The 25,144-nt window shown below is 43.6% G+C and overlaps 1 protein-coding gene across 1 annotated transcript in view; it reads right to left on the bottom strand.

Annotated features, from left to right (window-relative positions):
* The window catches only part of LOC137320948 (E3 ubiquitin-protein ligase MARCHF1-like), a 155,045-nt gene that overhangs the window by 33,772 nt on the left and 96,129 nt on the right, over window positions 1-25,144 (bottom strand). The window contains exons 3-4 of the mRNA XM_067983012.1: window positions 6,389-6,468; window positions 5,362-6,111 (exon numbers count right to left, since the gene is read on the bottom strand). Coding sequence (XP_067839113.1) covers window positions 5,362-6,111; window positions 6,389-6,468 — 830 coding nt within the window. The remainder of the gene's footprint in view (window positions 1-5,361; window positions 6,112-6,388; window positions 6,469-25,144) is intronic.

Below are 25,144 nucleotides of genomic sequence, written 5' to 3'. Positions count from 1 at the left end.
AAAGATCACAAACTAATATCACATATAAATGTACCAACTTGTATATCATTGCGAGATCACGGTCATCTTTCTAAATGAGTAGAATTTTGAAATGAGTCATTTCCAAAACGGTCATCATTATTCTTTAAAAAACTTATTTAATGCAATAGTGTTTTAGTATAATTGAACATGTCAGTCTCTGTTGTATTCATTTGTTCCACTGGCAAAGAATTGTGAATATCAGCATCTTTTAAAATTTAAGATAAACATTTTTTCAGTCTTTGTGCTATGTTTACTTCCTCTTTAACGCATGTAAACAAGCTCGCAGATGTGTGCATTTATTTGTTCTGATCATTGCTCAGGTCATCCTTCCGAAACATGCAGTTATGATGATATTTTTTCTTTCTTTGCTAGAGACGCTAGGACTAACACATTTCCTTGACATTGCTGTAGGTTTTCTAGACATTATATTAGTGCCCATTACCTACCGTTGTAAAGGCAAGACACTCAACCTTTCCTACTAAATAATTAGGCCATCAATCCTAAGTGGAGTGGGCAGAATGTCAATTTCTTCTCTCTGAGAGAGAGAGCTTGTGTAAACTGACACAATTGTCATAAGGTTCCTCACTCTACAACCGGGCAGAATAAGTATATGCCAAATCCATCAGACCAGCTATTAACTTTTATGGGAACAACAGGCCCGAGGAAGAGTGAGACAAGGCTTAGAAGGAGCTACACGGTAGAAAAATGATTGTTGTCATCAACCTCAGGGCCATGAAGTAAACTCTTGTCACAATCTTGTCAAAATCCTCCATCTAGCTGTAAGAGAGGGTAGTAAAAGTACATTTAGCAGAGAGACCATTCCCTTGAGACAATCTAAAGCTTGAATGTACAAAGTTTAAGTCACAGGAAGGTTCCATAGAAAATAGGAACAGGAGGAGGCCATTCAGCCACTCGAGCCTGTTCCTTCATTCATTAGATCATGACTGATCTGTACCTCAACTCCATTTTCTTGCCGTTGCTCCATATCCCATGATACTCTTACCTAACAAAAATCTATTGATCTCAGTTTTGGAAATTTAAATTGACCTAGCATCCACAGCCTTATGGGGGGAAGAGAGTTCCAGTTGACGCTTTCAGGTTCACCAAGAGCCGGAGCTACATGAAGCTGAGGATGTTATTCCATTTGGTTCTCCTGATGGCTTGGCTAGTTGAATTTCTATGGGAATTCTCCCAACCATTTGGAAAATCTGGAAAAACAGTATAAACGCATTTACACCGTTTTCCAGGGTTTACATTGCTCTTTTGCTGAAGTTACGGCGAATGATCGGCAGAACCCCTGTGGAAATTCACCCCCATATGGTTCAAGACGTTTCCAAGTTTGATCCTCAGTCATTGTTGAGGTAGATGTCAGCCTTGGCTCAATGGTAGCACTCTTGCCTCTGAGTCATGAAGGTTGTGGGACTTGAGCACAAAATCTAGGCTGACACTCCAGTGCTGTCAGATGTGCCGTCTTTCTGATGAGACGTTAAACTGAGGGCTCGTCTGCCCTTGGCACTATATTATTATTATGGAGGAGCAGCAGCACAGGATGGAGCAAAGGAGAATCAAGCGACATTTATTACTGCGAAAGGCATCACAGCACATCTCATGACTGAAGTCTTCTCTTCCATGGAACACAGTCTACCTTTGACACTACAGCATTACCTCCTTCTCCCCCACTTTCAAATGAAGGGACATTCCCTCAAAACACTTCCCATCCTACCACATGACAATGTATCGCTTTGCTCGTGCATGAGTGTGTCAATAATCACTTGATTAAGACACTGACACCAAATAATTGCACCCTTTCCTGTGTGACTCTAACCTCGAGCAAAAACGAAGCACCGTGTCCGAGCACATTCTATCTTGTTACACTGAATTCCAAAGTGGACACAATCAACCTCTTTCTTAACACTGTGCTTCCCCTGAGTGACTACACCTTCTTCCAGGTGTGCTTCTTCCAGGTGTCACCTCAGGGCCAGATCATGAGAGGTGGTTGGCTCCTCCTGTTCCACAAAAGGCTCATGGCAGCACCTCGTGTCATGGTAGTTTTCTCTTAGGAAGAAGCCATTTCTGCTTGCATCTCTGGAGCGTGCTCATGGGCAGCCAGGTTACACCACCCACATTCCACTGGTGTGGTGCTTTGAGGAACAAGCTGGAGACCTGGAATGTGATGCTGCCTGAGAGACGGCAGAATCAGGCAGGTGGACTCCAGCCATCGCCATTTCACTGGGCCCTGGAACTGTGGCTTCATTAATCAGCAGGATGGCTGTACTAATGGCAACTATCAGACAGAATCATAGAATCAAAGAAAATTTACGGCACAGGTGGAGGCCATTCGGCCCATCGTGACCGCGCTGGCCGAAAATGAGCCACCCAGCCTAATCCCACTTTTCAGCACTTGGTCCATAGCCTTGTAGGTTACGGCACTTCAGGTCACATCCAGATACTTTTTAAATGAGTTGAGGGTTTCTGCCTCTACCACCCTTTCAGGCAGTGAGTTCCAGACCCCCACCACCCTCTGGGTGAAAAAGTTTTCCTCAGCTCCCCTCTAATCCTTCTACTAGTCACTTTAAATCTATGCCCCCTGGTTATTGACCTCTCTGCTAAGGGAAAAAGGTCCTTCCTATCCACTCTATCTAGGCTCCTCATAATTTTGTACACCTCAATTAAATCACCCCTCAGCCTCCTCTGTTCCAAAGAGAACAACCCCAGCCTATCCAATCTTTCCTCATAGCTAAAATTCTCCAGTCCTGGCAACATCCTTGTAAATCTCCTCTGTACCCTTTCTGGTGCAACTACATCCTTCCTGAAATGTGGTGACCAAAACTGTACACAGTACTCAAGCTGTGGCCTAACCAGTGTTTTATACAGTTCCAGCACAACCTCCCTGCTCTTATATTCTGTGTCTTGGCTAATAAAGAAAAGAATTCCGTATGCCTTCTTAACCACCTATCTACCTGTCCTGCTACCTTTGGGGATCTGTGGACATGCATTCCAAGGTCCCTCACTTCCTCTACACCTTTCACTATCCTCCCATTTATTGTGTATCCTGAAAGCCCTGAGACACAACAGTCACCACGGTCTGGAAGTGCCTATGCATGCTGTGCCCTATTCTGTTCCCAATGCAACAGAGCTTCCGTGGGGGTGGAGGCACTGACTGGTCCCTGGACACTTCTTAACTGGGGATTTTCTGCAGATTGCAATGAAGCTGCCACTCGCTCCATTGGTTCCTGCAACAAAGACAAAGGTTCTGTGATGTTGCTGCAAATGTGAGCTACAAACTTGAGAGTCATGCCTATCACATCCTCGGAGATTGACCTCAGAGCCTGCACGAAGGCTGCACTCCAGTTTCCATGCATTACATCAGCTTACATCCGTTTATACGGGATTTACACCAATCACTACTTCAATGAATATGTAAGTGAGCTGACCCAGTAAACTCTTGTGCAAATAACTCTCTTGACCACTAGTAGACACAAATCTGTTTTTAAGTGGCATAACAGTGGAACAACTCACCACGTGGAAATTCACCTCAAATCTCTTCAGGAAAAGAGGAGGGAAGGGAGAAAAAATGGTAGAAAAGGGAAAAGAAATTGGCATACTTCCATCTTGGAGGGTAATTTCACCAACCAATTGTTCAAGGATTAAAATCGCACTTTTTTTTAAAAGACAAAAGTGGGCACCACCACAGATAGGTCATTGATGATGATTGGTGCAGAAAGCAGCACAAAGAGTCATCTGGTAGTGGTGGTAATCCTTTAACTGGAACTGCAGGAATTTCTTATGGGTCTCTCTGATGGCTATGTGGAAGTATAAATCTTTCAGAACTATGGCATATAGTATGGCAACTTATAAAGTATGGCACTTACTTATAGTATGGCATATGGCATATATATGGCAACTTACCTGCCACACCACTTTGATGTTAGCCGTCAAAGCCACTCTCCAGAACATTTCTCTCTACTGAAATTCCTTAGATTCATTATAAACACTTTTTCTAACTTCTAGGATTTGACAAAGTAGTGAAAATTTTCGGTTTGCCTTTTCTACCCACTGGCATGGGAGTTCTGCAGGTTGCAGTCTGGAGAACATCACCACAAGGTACTTTCTCTCTTTTTTTTAAAAAAAGAGCTTCAATAAAATTCACTTGCATTGTGGCATCAGTTGACAAGTACGGTTCCACTTCCAAACCAACATGGCCACCAATGGTCAGTGCAAGTACCCTCTTGTGAGAGTTTTAAATACGAAAACCTCAACAAAAATTCCCATACAGATACTCACTTAATGCTGGTAAAAAAAAATGGTCATGTTAACTCTTTGCTGCAACTGAAGGAAGGCACAGGTGTCCAAAGTGCTCTCTTCTTGGCTTTACCTTTGGTTTGACTTTGACATTTTGGGTAGTGCGAAGTCGTGTAAGAGATTTGTGTTAGAAGGACTGCCTACATTACCCGTTAAGACTTTTATGTAGTAAGTGCAAACCTCCCATACCAAGAGTAAAAAGCTTCTACACATAACACACCAATCAGATATAGCTCATTGATGGAAAGCCCTTTTCCTCTTATTTGGATATCTCTGGCGATACCAAAGATTAGAAACGTTATGAATTAAGACTAAAATTCATCTTAAGGTGCAGATACACAAGCTCAGCCGTTCCTTCCCTCCCCCTGGAATTACTAATGTCACATCTTGATCCACAATACATGAAAGGAAATGAAGAATGCAAGAATAGTTTAATGTATATTTTACCTACTGTGAGATCTTAAGATATGCAAATGCTTCAATCTTGAAAAAATACTACATGCATGGGTTTCTGATAATAGTTTTTTATAGTATGGTGTCATTTCATAATGTGTCTGCAGCACTGATAGACATATTCCAGTTTGTAACTATTACATTTAAAGCTCTTTCTCCAATATAAATTGTATTATTTAAAACCATTCCACTTCCACACAAGACATTTTCCAATAATTACTGTTATTTTATTCTTCGTATATCAAGAATTTGGATATAAAGATTTGTATTAAAATAGGATCAATTAAATGAACAAAAAAAAAATTAAGAAGGAACATATTTTGTATCATTTAATTTGCTTATGTGGACATCATTGTATTTGAATTTCCACAGACAATAATATCCAGAAAATCTATCAGGGCATCTTTCCAATAGGCATCACAAATGGGGTGCAAACACAACCTTCTAGTATGATACAAGTGTTGTGCACAATGCAAACCAATTAATCTGTGGATGAAAAAAACATTTTGAACATACTTTTGACATTGAATGACATGTAATGTAAACACTGATACCATTGGCTCTCATTAGTGGTTATAGACCAACCTGCAGACTTCCCCATCATCAGGCCAATCATCTACAGTCTGAGGTTGGATAGGACTAGCACTCCCATCAGGCTCTGAATTGATAGCTGTTCCACCCTCGGGTAGAGGTAGTGCATTGCCATTGGTATTTTTCTCACTGGAGTGTTTCATGATAGCTTCATCCTCAATAGAAGAGAAATTTTCAGGGCCCTTTTTTATTGATATTCCTTTGTTTTGCACACATTTCCTTGAGGAATTCTTTGCATCAATAGAAGATATTGAAGACGATGAAAACCATGTTTGCTTGCTAAGGGCCATCCTTTCTCTTTCTCGGATTATTGCTTGATTGCTACAGATGGGAATTGGGTAAATCCTCGTCTTACCCCACTCATCAGCAGAGTCTACTGACAGCAGAACTGGAAGAGTAGGATCTGATGTTTTATCCAATTCTTTGAGAGATTTGTTCTTCCTCCTGCCCTTTCTGGAAGCCCTCATCCTTTCTGAACTTCTTCTTCTGATTTGAGCCCAGTGATTTTCATCTGATGATGAATCAGAATCATTCCTGCTGAATCCGTTTATTTTTGCACAATAAAACCTGGACTGCTTTTCTGGATGCTTGTTGTGATCGTGCAAATGCTCGCATCTTTCACAGAGTTCCCTCTGCTTTCTAATTCTTCTCTTTACATGTTTCCTACCAGAATCCCTGCTGGGATTGTTGAGCGCCATGACAGGAGTTGAATATGTGTCACCATCTTCACAACGGGCAGCAGATCTAAGCACAGCATGCAGAGATGGAAAGTGGAAAGTAGAGAAGAGAAGATGAAGGAAGAGCATGACAGACATGGCAAAAGAAATGAAAACAAAGTGAATTAGTAATTATATAAACAGTTATCATATACCGATGAAGTAGAAAAAACAAATGAAACATAAATGAAGACAAGCTGAGACTGAGACTAGAGATAAACAGACACAAAGAGGTAGATGTAATTCATATGATAGCTAACCAACAATATAAAAAAAACTCTGCTGCATTTCCTAGACTCGCATACCTGCAAATGTCCTGAGTAGAAGGGCTGACGGATGTACGTGACTGGCTCCTAGGAGCTGTCCCTGTCGTTGGACTGCTAGCCTGTAAAAGGTAAAGGTATAACAAGGTCAGTATGCATTGCAACCACTTTTCACTAGGCCAACTTAAATAGAAATGTGGAATATGATATTATGGAATGCATTTGAATTGTACAAATAAATGGGTTCAAGAGACAATCAGATGCATTACTGGAGAGAGAAGAATTGAGGAATTTTTAAAAATTCATTCTTATGATCGGAACATTGCAGAAAAAGACGGACTTTATTGCCCATCCCTAGTTGCCCTGAGAAGGTGGTGGTAGGCCGCCTTCTTGAACCATTACATGTAGCAGTTTGATACAATGGAGTGGCTTGCTAGGCCACTTCAGAGGGCAGTCAAGAGACAACCACATTGGTGTGGGACTGGAGGCACATATAGGCCAGACTGGACAAAGATAGCAGATCTCCTTCCCTAAAGGATATTAGTGAATCAGATGGAATTTTATGACAATCCAACAGCTTCACGGTTACTTTTACTGGTACAAGCTTTTTATTTCCAGATTTTTTTAAACTGAATTCAAATTTTCAAACTGCCATAGTGGGATTCAAACTCACATTCTCTGGATTATTAGTCCAGGCCGCTGGATTACTAATCCTGTAACCTAACAACTATGCTAACATACCCTTCAATTAGTAGGTGGACAGTTGGGGCTAAGTTATCCTACTCCTAGAAGTTATTTTATCTTCTTATGAAAGTTCATGTTAAATGCGTAGAACTTGTTTCAATATCAAAAACTTGTACAAAAACTTATGAATTCATTTAAAGGAGTTCCCTTTGACACTAGGCCCTCAAATCGAATTGTTGCTTCTCAGCCAAAAGTTTGTGAGTCAGAATTAAAAACTGCACTGCAATCGTATTAGCTGCAGCTTTCCTCACTGAATTAGTCAATAACTTTCATGATTAAAATACATAGACTTTGAAATTTGTTGATGTTTGTAGCTTCTTAATTTTGTTCCATAATGTCGAGTTTGGATTAGATTAGATTAGATAATTATAGTGTCCTAATTAGTTTCCCATTCTCGTGGATACTTAAGACTATCAAATTCTCCTCAGCACTTCCTACAGAATGCAGACAAGTTTCCTAGGGTATTGTATAAACTCTTTAAGTTTATCTTCCTCTACCTGAACCATTTTGGGATCCTGTAACAAATCATAATTAAATAGCCAGGAGAGCCTCAGAACGCTAACTCATAATTTATGTTTGATCCAAGCATGATCCTAATCGGAAAGTGTGTTATTGTCCAAAGATGTCCCAGTAAACCTTGAAAGTTTTGGAACTTAAAACATTGGTCTCCTGAAATGTGTGTTCTGGGAACACGTATGATATGTATAATGCAAGCCTTTAGAGTATTCACGATACCTATCTTTCTCATGACACTCTGCAAAGTCTCAAAAATGCAATTTTTGGTGCATTGGCTGCACTGGCCTATAACTCCGTGTTCTCCTAAAATTAAGAAGGCACTCCCTCACCTGTGGGTAGATTCATCAGGAATTCTTCAAGGGCAGAGGGGGAGTATATAAACATGAGAATCCATCATTAGTTTGCCCATAACTAGTCTGACTTGACTATCCCTTCTGAACCGAACAACCGTGACAGGAATCCTCGTGCGGAGCCAAATCCCAAATGCCTTGCCCCTTGAATGAAATGAGTGAAAAATTCTTCCCATCCAACCAAGATGCAACTTTAGTATCATCACATCCATAAGACGTGTCTCCTAAATAAGTGTTACATTAATCCCCAATCTCCCTCACCCACAGCTTTGCAAGAGTCCTGGCTCATCTAATGTGAGGATTAATCCCCTTTAGATTTCATGTCATGACCTTCAAAATCATCTCTTAGCTATATTTGCAGCACATCAGAAATCACATATTGGGCAGAGCTTTCAACTTCGGAGGGGATTTAAAATGGGTGATATCAGATCGGCAGCCCTTTATACACCCTGCCCGATTTTCCTTTCCACTGACTTCAATGCTGGGTGTATAATGGGCGGCTGATCTGCTACCGCCAGTTTTCTGCTCCCACCAAAGTTAAAAGTTCCGCCCATTAACTGGACTTACCATTTTAGATTATAATGGTTCTTAAAATCTACGATTTTCATGACAACATACCCTCTCTTAAGTTACCCATACTATTCCTCTGCAAATTCTGTTAGTGACCTCTCCCCACCCTATATTCTCTCTGACCCTGAAATTATGTTGTGGGAATTATACAAAATTACATAGAATGACAGGACAGAAACAGGCCATTCAGCCCAACAGGTCCATGCTGGTGTTTATGCTCCACACGAGCCTCCTCCCTCCCTACTTCATCTAACCCTATCAGCATATCCTTCTATTCCTTTCTCCCTCATGTGTTTATCTAGCTTCCCCTTAAATGCATCTACACTAGTTGCCTCAACTACTCCTTGTGGTAGCAAGTTCTACATTCCAACCGCTCTCTGGGTAAAGAATTTTCTCCTGAATTCCCTATTGGATTTATTAGTGACTATCTTATATTTATGGCCCCTAGTTCTGGTCTCCCCCACAATGTAAACATCTTCTCTACGTCCTATCAAACCCTTTCATAAACTTAAAGACCTCTATCAGGTCACCTCTCAGTCTTCCCTTTTCTAGAGAAAAGAGCCCCAGCCTGTTCAATCTTTACTGATAGGTATAACCTCTCAGTTCTGTATCATTCTAGTAAATCTTATTTGCACCTTCTCCAGTGTCACTGTATCCCTTATATAATATGGAGACCAGAAGTGTTCACAGTATTCCAAGTGTGGTCTAACCAAGGTTCTATACAAGTTTAACATAACTTCTCGGCTTTTCAATTCTACCCCTCTAGAAATGAACCTCTGTGCTTGGTTTGCTTTTTTTTTTAAATGGTCTTATTAACCTGCGGCTCTACTTTTAGTGATTTGTGTATCTGTACCCCCAGATCCCTCTGCTCCTCTACCCCATTTAGACTTTTATTATCTAAGCAGTATGTGGCCCCCTTATTCTTCTCACCAAAATGTACCACCTCACACTTATCTATATTAAAATTAATTTGCCAATTACATGCCTATTCTGCAAGTTTATTAGCCTCTTCCTGTATTTTGTCGCAGTCCTCCTCAGTATTAACTATACCCTGCAATTTGGTGTCATCCGCAAATTTTAAAATTGCACTTCCAATTCTCGAGTCCAAATTGTTTATGTAAATGGTGAACAACAGTGGTCCCAGCAACGATCCCTGTGGAACACCACTTCCCACTTTTTGCCAGTCTGAGTAACTACCTTTAACCCCTACTCTCTGTTTTCTGTTTTGGAGCCAGCTTGCTATCCATTCTGCCACTTGTCCCCTGACTCCACATGCTCTGACCTTAGTCATCAGTCTACTATGTCGTACCTTATTGAAAGCCTTTTGAAAATCTAATTATATTACATCTACTGCATTACCCTTGTTTATCCTTTGTTACTTCTTCAAAGAATTCAATAAGGTTAGTCACGAATGACCTTCCCTTTTGAAATCCGTGCTGAATATTCTTTATTATATTTTTGGTTTCTAGATGTGTTATTATTACATCTTTGAGTAAGGATTCCATTATATTTCCTACCACAGACGTTAAGCAAATTGGTCTATAGTTCTCTGGACTGGTTCTATCTCCCTTTTTAAATATAGGAATAACATTTGCTTAAGTGTTCATTTGAAATCCTTCTCTCTGCTATTTACCAGAGATATTAATTGATTTATTTTAATGGATTAACGCGTTTCTTAAAATAGTGGATTGAGGAATTTCAGACAGACTAAATGTTCATACGGTAGTATCCTACAGTATTATTTCAGGGCCACAGTGTTACTGAATGACACATTTTCAACCAATAGCTGAGGAGAAAGAAGAACCATTCATAAAGGATTATGTGAGGCTCTACTGCTAAACACTATTCCTGACTGTCATCAACTGGAGAAGAGGGTGATGACAGAAGATCCTGAATAAATGTAAGGTAATAAATAAAATATACTTAAAACAATCTGCAAACATGGACATTTTGCTACAATCTGCAAACATGGACATTTTGCTACAATCTGCAAACATGGACATTTAGTCCATTCCAGTTCTCAATGCAAACTCAACATAAAGAGATTATATTCCCCTTGGTGACATCACAAAACAGATTAATAGGCATTTTTCCATGCAGTGAACGATGGCAAAGGCTGGGAATTTCTCTGAAGCCGCCATAACTTCAAGGGGTTTCTGTCGCACTTCCGGCGAGGTTATGGTGGCAGAATGATAGCAGCTCCAGGCCCAAAGTGATATTATTGAGTTTAATTCAAGTTGCAAGAGGGCAATATGAATGAAATACAAGTAACATATATCCACCCTGGAAGAATTATTTAATGCATTATATAAGTAACATTTTAGTAATGGATGCAGAAAACTGCTAATGTTACATTGATGTTTGTGTGGAGTCAGTATACCATAAACACATTAGGGAAACCAAAAGGAAGTCAGTCCACATGAATCTATTTACCAAACCAAGGTTCCTTTCGTAACAACTGTGGCATCACGTTACAGATCCTGGGCCCAGGTGTTAAATCTACATTTAGAAATTCTGTCCATAAAGACGTAAATTAGAAATATGGGAGCGGGCGACTTTAGACTTCCACTCAACATGGGCACGAAGATGGCGGAGAGGAACAAACTATTTTCAGATTCGGACCTCATTTGACTGTTCCCATTCTGAGCCAGCTTGTATTTCAGGCCTAAGGGTTTGGGGGAGTGGTGGGGGGGGGGGTGGGGGGGGCGGAGGCAGGCAATCCCGGTGTGTAACCTCGCACAGGTCAGAGTTTTTCTGTGGGCACAGGAGGACCACACCTACTCCTCCTCACAAAAATAAAATTTAAAAATGTCTTCAGCCATTTTTTTTGAGCAGTCTCTGGCAGTTTCTTCAAGGCCTGCTGGCTGGGCCGTACAACACTCAATTGTATCTGAAAATTGCAGCCAGGGTCTTACATCCAGCGACTCTGCATGGGAGCCAGCTGGTTCCCCACCTTCCCGCAACTGGTGAGCTTGGTGCCCACAGCTCGCCAGTGACATTCAAATGAGGTTTGGGCCTCCTGATACTGCCTTTGGGTGGGCGGTGTGGCCGCTCTGCTGACTTAGGGCAGAAGTCAAAAATCGTCCCCATGAACTTCAAATCAAAGTTGCCATTAATATCTCAAGCTGCCAATGTCAACAGATCTTCATGTTCTGATTTAGGCAAAAGTGCTAAGAACATTCCTTTCCAACAAAAGTCCACAGAATTCAAACCAGAAATATAGGTACAAATAAGATGGACTATAGTCTGTGCTTCAAGGGGCCAGATTGATTGGCTCGAGAGCCTCATGTGGCTCTAGGGCCATGTTTTGAGGAATGCCCCCTGTCCACGCGGTCACAGTAAAGTGGCCCAAAAGTTCTTCAAGAAGACGGTCCCTTTGCTTTTCCTGAATTACCATCAATTGCCGTTCTTTGCTGTGTTGCTACCTATCAGCACAATCAGAAAAAACTCGCTGGACAAAGTTCAAATACAGTGCAACAAATCAAATACAGTGGAACAAATCTATTACAAGTGTCAGCATAGTTACGTCTATTCCAGAGAATGTAGATAATGAACTTGAGAAGGATGCATCAGGTGAGTCCCAGCACATGTGTGAGGGAGGGCAAGTGGAAATGTGGAGCGGGAGCCTACTGGTCAGAGGATCAGTTTAGTTCCTTCCCTTGCTACAGTGAGGACGGAACTCACAGACCATGCACACTAAAGAGATTGCTGTCTGAGCAGGATCATCTATGGGAGTTGCTCGAGTCTGTTCAGAACACCCTGCAAGGTATTGCTAGGAATGTGGAGGAGTACTTTAGCCATATCTACGCATCATGCAAGAAGACTTCCTCAGCACTTTTCTACCACGGGGCACGTGGCGCTTCCAGGGGCATCTGCCGCAGAGCTCCTAGTGGCACAGGTCCGAAGTCCAGTTAGGTGCAGGATGCTGTGATGTGCTGGCTTTCTCAGAGCCTGTTCCTCCAGGCGTACAAAAACATAAGAGGAACATATGTCATAAGGCTGTCGGCAAGAAACACTTTCAAGCAGTACTTGCGTTGCGATATACTGCTTGATGTGACTGAGTGTATGCCTGTGTGTGAATGAGTGAGTGATTTTTTATTATTTGTTTTTGGGATGTGGCTAATACTGGGAAGGCCACATTTATTGCCCATCCCAATATGCCCTGAGAAGCCTTCTGCTTGAACCGTTGCAGTGCTCCCATGATGGTATAAGGTAGGATTTTGACCCAGAAATGATTCTTTTGAAGTAAGCTTGGTGAGTTGCTGTAGTGCATCCTGTAGATAGTACATACCGCAGCCACAATGCACCAGTGGTGGAGATGATGGACACTGAGTTCAGTGACAGGGGTGCCAATCATGCATACTGTTTTGTCCTGAATAGAGTTGAGCTTCCGAAGTTTTGCTGTAGCTGCACCCATCTAGGTGAATGGTGAGAATTCCATCACACTGCTGACCTGAGCCTTGTAGATTGTGGAGAGGCATTGAGGGATCAGGAGGTGAGGTACTCCTCATAGTAGCCAGCCTCTGTCCTGCCCTTATAGCCATGGTGTTAATATGGTGGGTCTAGTTATGTTTCTGATCAATGTTGACTCCCCCAAGATGGTGATGGCGGCAGACTCTGTGATGGTAGTACAGTTGAAGTTCGGGAGGAAGTGCATGGGTCTTTTCTTGTTAGAGATGGTCATTGCCTGACAGTTACGGGGTGTGAATATTCCAAGCCACTTGTCAGCCCAACCTGGATGTTGTGCTGCTGTAGGCTGGCATGGGCTATTCCATAATGGGAGGAGTTCTGAATGGAGCTGAACACTGTAGCTTCGTCAGTGAACAGCTTCACTCCTGACCTTATGACAGAGGGAAGGTCATTAATAAAGCAGCGAAGATGGTTGGGCCAAGGACGCTTCCCTGAGGAGCATCCGCAGTGATGTCCTGGGGCTGCAAAGATTGGTCTCAGTCAACCATGGCAATCTTTCTGTGGGTCAGGTATGATTTCAGCCACTGGAGGGTTATCCTATTGACCTCTGTTTTTATAGAGGTCCTTGGTACCATCGCTCGGTGAGTGAGTGAGTGAGTGAGTAGGGAGACAAGACAAAACAACAGCAGGATGGTAATAGCTCTGAGATTGGGGAACGCATCTGGTTTCACCGCCGCTATGCTCTCATAGAAACATAGAAGCCCTGAATTTCCTCGGACCTACTGCCTCCATGCTGCCGTATCTTTGCCAGAAATGCGGCAGAAACCGCGTTCAGGGCCATAATCATAGAATGTTACAGCACAGAAACAGGCCATTTGGTCCATTACATCTGTATTGTTGTTTTTCTTCATATGAACCACCTAGTCTAATCCTATTGCCCTAATCATGCCCAGTATCATTTAATATTCCTCTTTTCAAGCGATTATCTAATTCCCTTTTAAAAGATGTTTTTGCTTCAACAATGTGACAGAGAATTCCACATTCTAGCCATTCTCTCATGGACACCTAATTATGAAGCAAAATCATATTTTATTTTTATAGCCTAGAAATTGGATTGCGCTCAAATCGGGGCACGATCCTGGTGATGTTCATGCTGCATGCGCCTCGTGAGGCCGGTAGCAGGACCACGAGAAATTGGTCCGGCGGCCTCATTTGTTTATTACTGGTGAGCTGTGGGCACCAGTCACATCCCTAAGAGTGGCTCGCCTGTACTGGGAAGAATGAAGATTGGTCAGCTCGGACACCGACCTAGGTGGTAAGCAGAGTCCGGGGGTGGGGGGGAAGGAAATTGGGAGGGGGGGGGGGTGGCGGTGGAGGAAATTGGGAGGGGGCCGAGTGGTGGCCAGCAGCATCTTGTATATTTAGAACCAGATCCTCCAGGTTTTGATGTTGCACCAGTCTCTTCTGTGAAGGGCGCCTTTCAGTGCCATGGAGGATAGCTCTCTCTTGCGTTACTTCATCCAGCGTGGAGTCCAGCACAGCATCAGGGAACCTTGCAGCTTGTGGGTGAAAAGCCCGCACTGTGCAGGAATTTTACTGTTCAAATCCCTCTCCTTGTGCTGGGGCCCTTTAAATTACTGCCATCTATGAATCTGATGCAAATGCTCCCTCAGGTAGTCCACTGTGGGGGCAAGAGCTCGTACAGAACAGGTAATATGCAAATCTTGAATATTGACAGTAAACAGCCATATGAGTGCAGTCAGTGCAAGCCATTCCATCAAAGCCATTTACCCCCGATGTGTGAACATAATGAGAAGCTTCCAGCCTCTGATGATAATGATAGTGGTAGTAGTAGGCCTTGTGTCATCTTGAAGTCTTTCAGCACCAGGACACAACTGTAATCTGAGACTTTCGTCCACGGCTGCGCTGACTGACATCGTGGTCAAAGGAAGCAACATGATCTTTAATCTCAGGGCTGCCAACCTAATCAACGTCTATCAAACTTTTCTGTGTGCGGGCACCCCCTGCAAATATTGACATAATCCCAGGGACCCCCTGTCTTAACTTCCTAGAGTGTCAAAACTGTTAAGCGAAGGTCTCCCATCTTAAGTACCGAACCAATCCTGGTATCTAAAATTCCCCACTCTAAAGCATTCAACACAGCATGGAAAAGGGTGTTCCATAGGCATTTAGAGACTTATATGTCAGCTACTCACTTCACACCTACAGATAGTGATATTCCAAGCACCCTCACTTTTCCTGTAATGTTTAGAGACTCAAAGCTAACTCCATTAGAGTTTATTATGTGGCAACTGTTATTTTCCATCATATTAGATAGAAAATAAATCCATAAAACACCCCCAGCTGATAAGGATCGTGAAGGGGGCCTGGAGATGAAGACTTTTGTCTGACCCTCATCGTGGGATCTTAATCTTATGCTCCATGAATGTTTGAATACTCCTTTTGTGCGTATGTCACCCTCTTGCACTTACGACAGTTACAGTCTTGTCATTACTCTCAGCATGTTAAGCCAGTGACTTTCAAAATCTCACATTTTAATTTTATTTGGGACTTGGATTGGACGACTTTCAAACTTCATCTGCAGCTTTTAATTAAAACTGTCTCAGAATTCCATCTTCAGAGATTATAGTGCCCAACTTCTTTCTGCCACTGCATTCCTTAGAGGTAAAATGCAGATTCACTACATAAATGATCTTAGAGCACAGAGATTTGATACCAAAAAGGATCAAATATTTCCATTTATCTGGAAAGTTGTAACTCACATTTAGTGACAAAGCCTTATAAAACCCCATCATCATGCAACATATTGCTCAATGGATTGTGAATTGCGCATATTTATGTTCTGTCGCCACCTACCAGATAACGTGAAAGCTCATTTCACTCAAGCTATGACCATCTCATAGATCAAAAGAATTGCTTGGCATGTGGCTTTAAGGAGTAATCCTCTTGCTTGTTACCACAATGTTGTCTCTGCCTATTTTACCCACCCAATTGCAATTTTTGAGCGGGCTTCGGTTTACGTGGGAACCTCACTAAAATATTTAAAATTGGGTCAGAAGATGTGTTTAGGACCCTGATGCAATTTTGGTCTTCCACTGGGCAGTGTGTTGAGAGGCCACACCAGCTGTCCTTAAAAGGGACTGCTGCAGGCCACTCGAAAAATATTTAAAACCAGCTTTTTTGCTGATTTTTGTGTCCCTCGCCCCCTTCAATCGGAAATTTCTGTCTCAGCTCCATAAAGAAGCCATCAGATTTCCCGTTCCCTCCCCTCCCCCAAACAGCAAGTTGACCGTCAGTGCTGGCAGCTTGCCACGTATATTAAAATGAGGCCCAACCACGCAAATAGATGGGGCCTCCTGTCGACGCCATCAAGTGGGTGGAGCAGGTGCCCTGACCACCACCCACCCAATGAACGCCAGAAACAAAAATCGGCCCTCTGTGCTCTTTTTGCCACATTGGTTACTAAGTTAGGCCTTAACATCAAACCTCAGTTAACTACTAAAACAAAAGCAAAATACTGCAGATGCTGGAAATCATAAATAAAAACAGAAAATGTTGGAAACATTCAGCAGGTCAGGTAGCACCTGTGGGGAGAGAAACAGAGTTAATGTTGCAGGTTGATGACCCTTCATTAGAGTTCATTTCAAGGGGTGAAGATGAAAATCTACACTGTTGTTAGTTTTCTTCACATATCTCGCTGTGATTGTTTCTATCACTTTGATTGTTTGGATACAAGGTAGAAATTCTTGTTTGCGTGTAATTCTGGCAGGACGATGCACTGCGGGAGCTCCTGTCAACGCTTAACAAGCAGTTGTTCCTGCCAGAAATTCCTGATTTAAATACATTTTCTATTCAAGGCGAGCTTCCATCTGCAATGCAGGCTGCCTGTGAGAGCTAACACGGAGGTAACAGAAATATCGTTGTGCTACTACAGCTGTATAAAAGGGAAGTATTGTGTGTTCAGAAAGAAGCTGTTAATAAGTAAAGGCACAGGCTGGATCAAATGAAGCACTCAACAGCTCATACTCCAAGGTTTACAGATGTAGCACTTCAGTTGCTGCTACATTAAGTGAGGCAAAGGAGGGCGGCCCTATTTGACAGCCCAGGTCACCACCTCCAGAGAAGAGCTGAGCACCACATGTGCTGGCCAGGATCAGTGCAGTGTACAGTATCTGTCAGACCCGGGAACAGATGCAGAACTTGCCAGGGTAAGGCGACCCAAAAGTACTGTATACCAGGGGGATGGCCCAAGTATACATGACACTAAGAGTTGCCTGGTAAACTGCTGTACATTTACAGCTGGCCCATGTGAAGCCCTCAAATCACCGTCCAACTCTTTGATTGCAGACTTGTGCATGTTCAAATTCCGGCACTGGACACATGCAAGATGCAAATTGCAACTGAAACCTTTGGCACCAGGACAGCTTAAAAAGGCTTCTGACAGCAGATCACCGTACCAAAACCAAGCTGCATAATGCTGTGATCAGTTACTGATATACAGGATGGGCTGCCATTTGCATATATGTCTGTAACTGTACATGCTCCTAAACTAATAACGTTTCAAGACTACTTCTCTGCTTGCAGGTCAAGATGGCGCACAATACAAGGGAATAGACCCAAGCTCTCAAATTACAAGACATCAACTGATTTTGAGGAGGCTACATTGAACATCTTTCCTTACTTTCTTATAAGTGCATCAAGCAGAAGGAGAAGGTGGAAGTGAAGGCCTCCTCCAAACTCAAACCTATTACCAACTTGCTATCATTATCTCTTGTCCCTTTTTCACTCATCCACACAAAGGCATACACACAACCACAAAAACATAACATACCTATAGGTGGGTTGCGGGAGGGTGGTCCTAACATTCGCCATTGTGAAACCAGTCTTAACCTCCCACAGCTCTCAATAGGCGTGTAGGGTGGTTTGGAGCCCTTTTTTGGCTTACCACCGCTGAGGGAGAGGGAGAGGGAGAGGGGGGAGGGAGAGAGAGAGAGAGAGAGAGAGAGATACAGCTCTTGGGGAAGACTTTAAAAGGCTGCAGCATCACTTCTCAGCAAGATGGTAGCAGAAGCAGCAGCCTCGGGGATGTTAGTAGCTGAAAGAGCCACCAGATTTTCAGCTGATTGTCAGCTGTGGCTCAGTGGTAGCACCTTGCCTCTGAGTCAGAAAGTTGTGGGTTCGAGCCCCACTCCAGGGACTTGAGGATGCAATCTAGGCTGACACTCAGGTGCAGCAGTGAGGATGCTGCCTTTTGGATAAGATGATAAACCGAGGCCCCATCTGTCCTCTCAGGTGGAAGTAAAAGGTCCCATGGCACTATTTTGAAGAGCATGAAAGTTTTCCGTGGTGTCCTGGCCAATATTTATCCCTCAACCAACATCATTGAGAAAAAAAGATTATCTGGTCATTATCTCATTGCTGATTGTGGGACCTAGCTATACGCAAACTGGCTGTCGCATTACCTAGGTTACAACAGTGTCTACACTTCAAAAGTACTTCATTGGCTAAAGCGCTTTGGGACATGCTGAGGTTGTGAAAGATGCAATATAAATGCAAGTTCGTTCGTTCTTTCTTTTGCTGCATCTGTGGAGGTACTGCAGATAGAAGTCAGGGCCAGGAGGGACTGTCTGATTGGCACTGAGGGCAGGAAGCCCCATAAGAGAGTGGTCCATGCTATCTGGAGGGAGGTGGCAGAGGCGGTCAGTGCAATCTCCACCATACCAAGAACTGCCACAATACAGAAAGAGGTTCAGTGACCTCACAAGGGTGGCCAAAGAACTGGTGCCAATACAAATCCTCCAGCATTCATTCAGCTTCACCCACCTCTTTAGCTATCATACTCTTTCCCTTTTAATGCCTCGGTGACAGGGAAACTCACTTCTACAAAAGGCAACCCCTTAAATACTCAAACACCTCCTTTTCTCAAAACCACTCTTTCAATTCCTTTTGCCCACCACAAGGGCTTCTGCTAGGCTTCAAGGACATTTCATTTAAAGGAACAAGGCACCTTCACTTCCCATCATCTTGGCATCATACAGGGGAAGTGTCCATGACCCCCATAGGCTTGTAACATTGTTTTCTCTCCCTCCAAAAGAAAAGAAGACATACAAACAACGCCACAGAAGGACAACAGGAGGAGATCAATGAGTCTGCAAAAAAAAGGCGGCATTAGATTTAATAAGCAGATGGACAGGAGAGTCTGTAGAAGAGGGAAAGGTTGGTGGTGAGCTGGCAAGAGAGGTTTATAAAGGCTGGGCAAGACTCATCATCTGTATTTTCAGCTCCTTGTGCTTTCTCAAAGTATTGCAATACCCTTACACTCACCTGCTTGGATTGATTACCTTACTCTAGTAAAGTTTTGGGGCCTTCAGTAGGCTTCAAAAGGACTCACGCCAAGTCTCAATTGGCATGAGTTACACTGAGGCCTTTCCAAAGCATAAAGGGAGGAATTATTTGGGGAAGCCAGAGAAATCGCCCCAAAACGACCCCTTGATTTGGGGCTGGGGGCGGGCTGAAGATCCACCCAGGAACCCCCAAATCAGAATTTAAAGGTCCCGTCTAAATGGGGCAGGATCCCAACGGAGCTGGGACCCGGCCCATATACCAGGACCCCACGATACTGGACATAAATGGGACTTACATCCTCTCCAGCATCAGGAATTTCAGGCCAATATTTCTAGCTATGCACATTCACCTGAGTGAAGAAGGAAAATTGCAGATGAAGGCAGTACGGCAAAATTATTTGACTAATTTTTTTGTTTGATTTTGTGGTATTTGCTGCTTAGTGGATGATGGTGGCCGGAATGGAGGCCAGAAGTCCCACCCACCACACTTCCAATGGTGGACTGGTGCTCGAGGAATTTTGGGACCAATGGCCCTTTAAAGTCAGGAATGAATGCATTTTTGTAGAATTATGCAATTCCAAGAATAAAGAATATACACCGCCCGATATTACCATGGCGGCGGGTTCGCGGCGGGGGGTAGATTGGGCGCATGGGTAATACACCTGGTGAAATCAGTCTGCTTCGCGCGCAATCACAGGCTGATTGGATCCACTTACCTGTTCTTCCGGGTTCCCCGCTGCTAAGCTGCGCAGCGGGCGGACTGGGCATGCGCAGTAAGGTCTGTCAACTGGAGGAGCTCTATTTAAAGGGGCAGTCCTCCACTGACTAATGCTGCAAGAAATAGGAAAAATTACAGCATGGAGCAGCCCAGGGGGAAGGCTGCTCCCAGGTTAATGATGCCTCACTCCAGCTCTTATTGGATGGGATGAGGAGGAGGGGAGGACAGAGATCTTCCCCCTGGCGGGCGGGAGGAAGCGGCCTGCCTCTACCACCAAGGCCTGGCTTGAGGTGGCAGAGGAGGTCACCTGCACCACCAACATATCGCCCACCTGCATACAGTGCAGGAGGCACTTCAATCACCTAAGTAGGTCAGCCAAAGTGAGTACACTTACTCATTCCCCTACACTCAGTCTGCCACAACACCGCCCCCACCCCACATCTCCTTCTGCACTGCCAACACTACTCTGTCACATCGCTCCTCACACCCACTCAAAGCTAATCTTCATCTTACCTGCACTTACTCACCTCGCCAGTACTCATCCCACCACTACCACTCAACCCAATCCTCATACAATCTCATGGCTCTATCTCATACTCACCCTCTCATGCATCTCTTTCACAGTCAGCCTCACCCAACCTGCCACTACCTGTGCTGCAGCCACAGGGCATGCATCACATATGTGCAGTAGGAAGCGTAAGGCAAAAGTGTCGTGAGCATGAAGGGAATGCACAAGGGTGTTTGAGGGTTTGTCATGGTTTTTACTTATATTTAATTTCTGAGCAACTCACATTACATATTATATTGGCACCACTACTACCACGTCTTTGCGAATCTTGTCTGGTTTGTGCAATAATGCCCTTTCCTGAGGATCACTATGAAGACCCACAACTGATGCCACCCATTGTGTCACTGCAGAGTGGGTGTAGGTGTATTTGCAGGGCTCTTTTGTGCAGACGGCCGAGAGACGTCGGCGATGTCCCCGGTTGCACCCTGGAAGGATGCGGAGGAGAAGTTGTTGAGGGCAGTGGTGACTTTGACAGCGACAGGTAAGAAGATTGTGCTCGGGCCAGCCGGGAGCAGCTCAGCATGAAGGAGGCTGCAGATGTCCACGACTACATGTCGAGTGACTCTGAGCCTCCGTGTGCACTGCTGCTCAGAGAGGTCCAGCAAGCTGAGCCTCGGTCTGTGGACCCTGTGGTGAGGGTAGTGCCCTCTGCGACGCATTTCTCTCTGCGGTTGCCCTCCCTCCTGCTGTGCAGGTGGATGTGTCATGGCGCTCTGTTGTGGAGCTCCACGTGTCAGAGGTGGACGGCGTTGCCAGCGAGGCTGGTGATGCTGTTCGCCCTCCAAGGAGGTCACGGCGGCCCCCATCCGGAAGATGCACATCTGAGGTGGTCCGCAAGGTAGGTACATGTGTCTGGACACCGGGGTAAGTGTGCAAGTTGGTGAATTTTATTGTTAGGAGGAGGGTGGTGGAGGCTAAACTTTGTCCAAAGTGACAGAGTGGCCTCCTGCAATGAGTGAGGGTCTCCCCCACACCTGTCAAATGGACCTTTGCAGCTGTCACAGGCTGATGGCTGCAACACGTCCATTTGAACTGGGAGTGTTTCCCCCAGTACGGGAAACAATCCCAGTTGTTTGCAAAATCCCACCCCTCCTAAAATATCATGTTAATCAGGTCTCTAAACGACCTGAAATACCTAAATAAATCCCCTTAAGTGGCATCCCGCCGGCTTTAATTGGCGGCGGGAGTCCCACATGCGGGGGCTGCGTGCGCATCTCAGCACGTCAGTGGGGAACCCGAAAATGGGGCGGGTTGGAGCCGGGCTCCCGCCCTGCCCCGGGAATCCCCGATTTTCGTAGCCCCCCCCCGCCACGAACGCACCCGATCGCGGGTGCTAAAATCGAGCCCTATACAGATTCAGATATTTCTGCTCATCCCCAACACCAAGAATTAGCTTTTCATAGAGCACTCTGCTATATGGGAGCAGAGGATAAAAGATGAGCAGAAAAATCACTCCTACACCACTGCAAGCTGAGGGGAATGGACTAGTGATGAACTTGGAAATGAAGACAGCCAGCTGGTGTTGAGGATGGCTGAGCTGAGATCTACAAGGCAAATGCTGCATTAGAATGGAGGCTTTCCTTGGGAATGCTGATAGATGTGCATTTATCATTGAAGAAGAGGTTACAGATGGAATATTAATGCCTCGGAGCATCATGAGACTCAAGTGACCCTGCATTCATTTTAGATAAAATAAAACTCTAAGATGAATGTGATCTTGAAGTATTTATACAATCTTCTCCTCGTACACAATTCAGCTCATACGCTAGGTGGTATGAATTATAAGCTTCTCTCACATACATATCATTTTCTTTTGTGGCACAAAATCACATGGGATTTGCCTTAGGTGTTTACAGCTGCCTGTGTGAATCCCTGGTTTGTAGCTAGCTTTATATCCGCATATGATTGGTTCTCCTGCTGACTGAGATTTGAGTAAACAGGCCTATATCATTACAGCAGTAAGTTATGGATTTCCCAGGGGTCTGTTCTGCTACTTTTGTAACACATTGTGAAAGGTTGCTCAGCTTCATCTCCTTGAATTTGCTCCAGGATTGCCATTTGCCAGTATTCCATGTGGTATCATTGTCAATTCTAAGCACTGTACTCCCTGCTTACAGTCAGCATTTTATTGTGAATCAGCTGCAAAGTTTGCAACATATGCAATCTAGCAGCCGTACAAAAAGTTAATGTTACATCAAAAAAATTTCATCGGGCCAAAAAAAAACTGCATTTGGTTTGGAACAAATCGCACAGAATTTTACTGGGTACAGATTAAAATTCCATGTAACGTGGCAATATCTTAGAGGGCCTAACAAGATATTAAAGGATCTTTCTGAAATGCTACACAATTTTGGTAAACATTCAAGAAATGATTTTTAGAAGATGTGATAAATGCCCAAGAATTGATATTACACTGCCTTTCCAAAGGCCCAGAAGTGATAGCTATGGAGCAGAATTTTTGAGACCTTGCGTCACTGGTGGGGCCTTGCGTGGAATGGGCAGCTCATCAGAAAATTGTGGGTGGACTGACTGCAAGTTTCCATCCTATCTAGAAATGTTTGCTCATAATGCAACGTGAATTCCCTTCCTTTGACCATTAAGGGAGATGTTTATGAAAATCTTTGAGTAACAAACAGGAACGGAGGAGGGAATTATCACCTAAAATTACTGTTGGTGACAAAAGTAGTGGGCAAAGGAATGTATGAGGCATTCACTAATATTGGGAATGGTTATTTCTAGGCTTATATTTAGGATCATTCTGGATTATTAAGGATCTTTAAGGATCCAAACCCCATTCCATTCCAAAATCCAGCTACTGACTTTTGATTTACAAGGAATAATGGCAAATTTTGGTCAGCAAAGAGCAGAGCCTGAGAGAAATCTAGGAGCAGCATGAAATAGTTTATATCAATGATTATTTTGAAGGCTGGAGAAAACAAGAGGATGTAAAAAGTCTGCATTTCCAATGCACCTTGATATTGTGTCACAGAAACCTACAGTTGGTTTCAAATCTTCTCTTTAGCTGAGAGGTATTTGCTTCAGGTGAGTGATATTTAACACAGAACAAAGAATTTCTTGCTTACACAAAGTAATTGAGGCTATCAGGCATCTGTCAGGTATCTGTTGCCTAGACTTCACAGCTCTCTAATCTAGTCTGTTTACTCCCTCCTAAACCTGGTTTAGTACAGCAAAGAAAGTGGCTTTGCTAAAGTGTACGTGGTAATCAGATGCTAGTGTAGACACTTGCCTTATGTCACATCTGTGAAGGAAATTTCAAATATATTAGCAGTTTGGGAGAGATTGGGCCAAGGAGATGAACCAGGTCAAAAGCACCTGTGAAGTACTCATTGCTTGAAAATTGCTAGCTTGTGTCAATCCCCTCGTGGTTTTACAGCACTGAAAAAATTACACATACAAATTACTTATGAGAGGTGAAAAGTGAACTTTGACGAGCAATTCCCTGAGTAAGAGATATTTCAAAAATTTAATACCACTCTCAGATTAGGGACAAAATTTTGTCATCAGAAGCCACTCTTAATCCTATGCTAACATACGTTTAATTGTACATAGAGATCCCAATGAACATGATAGGTTTTTAAAAGAGGTTGTATCACATTTGGATAATGCATGTCATGACGGACTGTACAGAAAGGTTAATGTTGCATTACTGTAGCTTCACTGAGTGAACCCTGCTAATAGCTTCTACTCAAATCACTTTTACAGAAAATGGTAGCATTCAATAAAAGGCTCAAAGTACCTCTGGAGGAGGTCGGAGTACATTGAAGCAATGGTCACCCTTTGAGCAAAGGTGTTCATTGGCACAGAGACAGTAGAAAGTTTTCATCTTTAGGTTTTAGGAGGGAGGCAAACTCCAGCCAGGATGTACCAAATTCACGCTGCCTTCTCCTGATTTGTGAAGCAGGTAACATGATTGCCTCTATGTTCTCACACTCAGCATTACAGATCATTATCTTCAAAAGCAATAGTGAATTGAAGGTGTGCACTCGTAAGTATAGCCTCAGTTCCCTTTGCAGATGGTGGTGCAAGACATAGTGGCAACCAGAGCAGCACAGTGCAAGAGAGCACTTAGCATCACCACTTACACTTAGTACAAGCCCAGAACAAACATTCTGGGATTCACTAACCTGAGAGGCAGCAGGAAGTATTGGATGCTACACAATACAGTGGTGAAGAAAGCGCAGGGGGAGGTGGCTGCTGATCAGATACCATCAGGTGAAAGACAGGGAAACATCATGCAGGCTACCCCTGCTGAGGGTTTTTAGTCTGATTGCATTTCATAAGAGGCTGATTGAACACATAGACAGAGAGGAGAAGTCTTTTGAACCCAAACTTTGGTATTGGCCAGGAAGAATAGACAGTTATGGAGGCTGTTGGAGAGGTGCCAACAGCATTTGTAACTACAATGGCTACTACAGTAACTCATGACACAGAGTTAATCAAAGAAGGGTTATAGAGGTCCATCAGGGAGTGATTCAGGAACCTGAGAGATGCATACTCTTTTGTCCTCTGGCCGATGAATATGCTCCCCGAGGAGCT

This window comes from Heptranchias perlo, chromosome 1 (genome assembly GCF_035084215.1).
Source record: "Heptranchias perlo isolate sHepPer1 chromosome 1, sHepPer1.hap1, whole genome shotgun sequence".
Classification (NCBI taxonomy): Eukaryota; Metazoa; Chordata; class Chondrichthyes; order Hexanchiformes; family Hexanchidae; genus Heptranchias; species Heptranchias perlo.
Note: the sequence above shows the minus strand (reverse complement) of the source record. Positions and strands in the feature narration are given on the sequence as shown.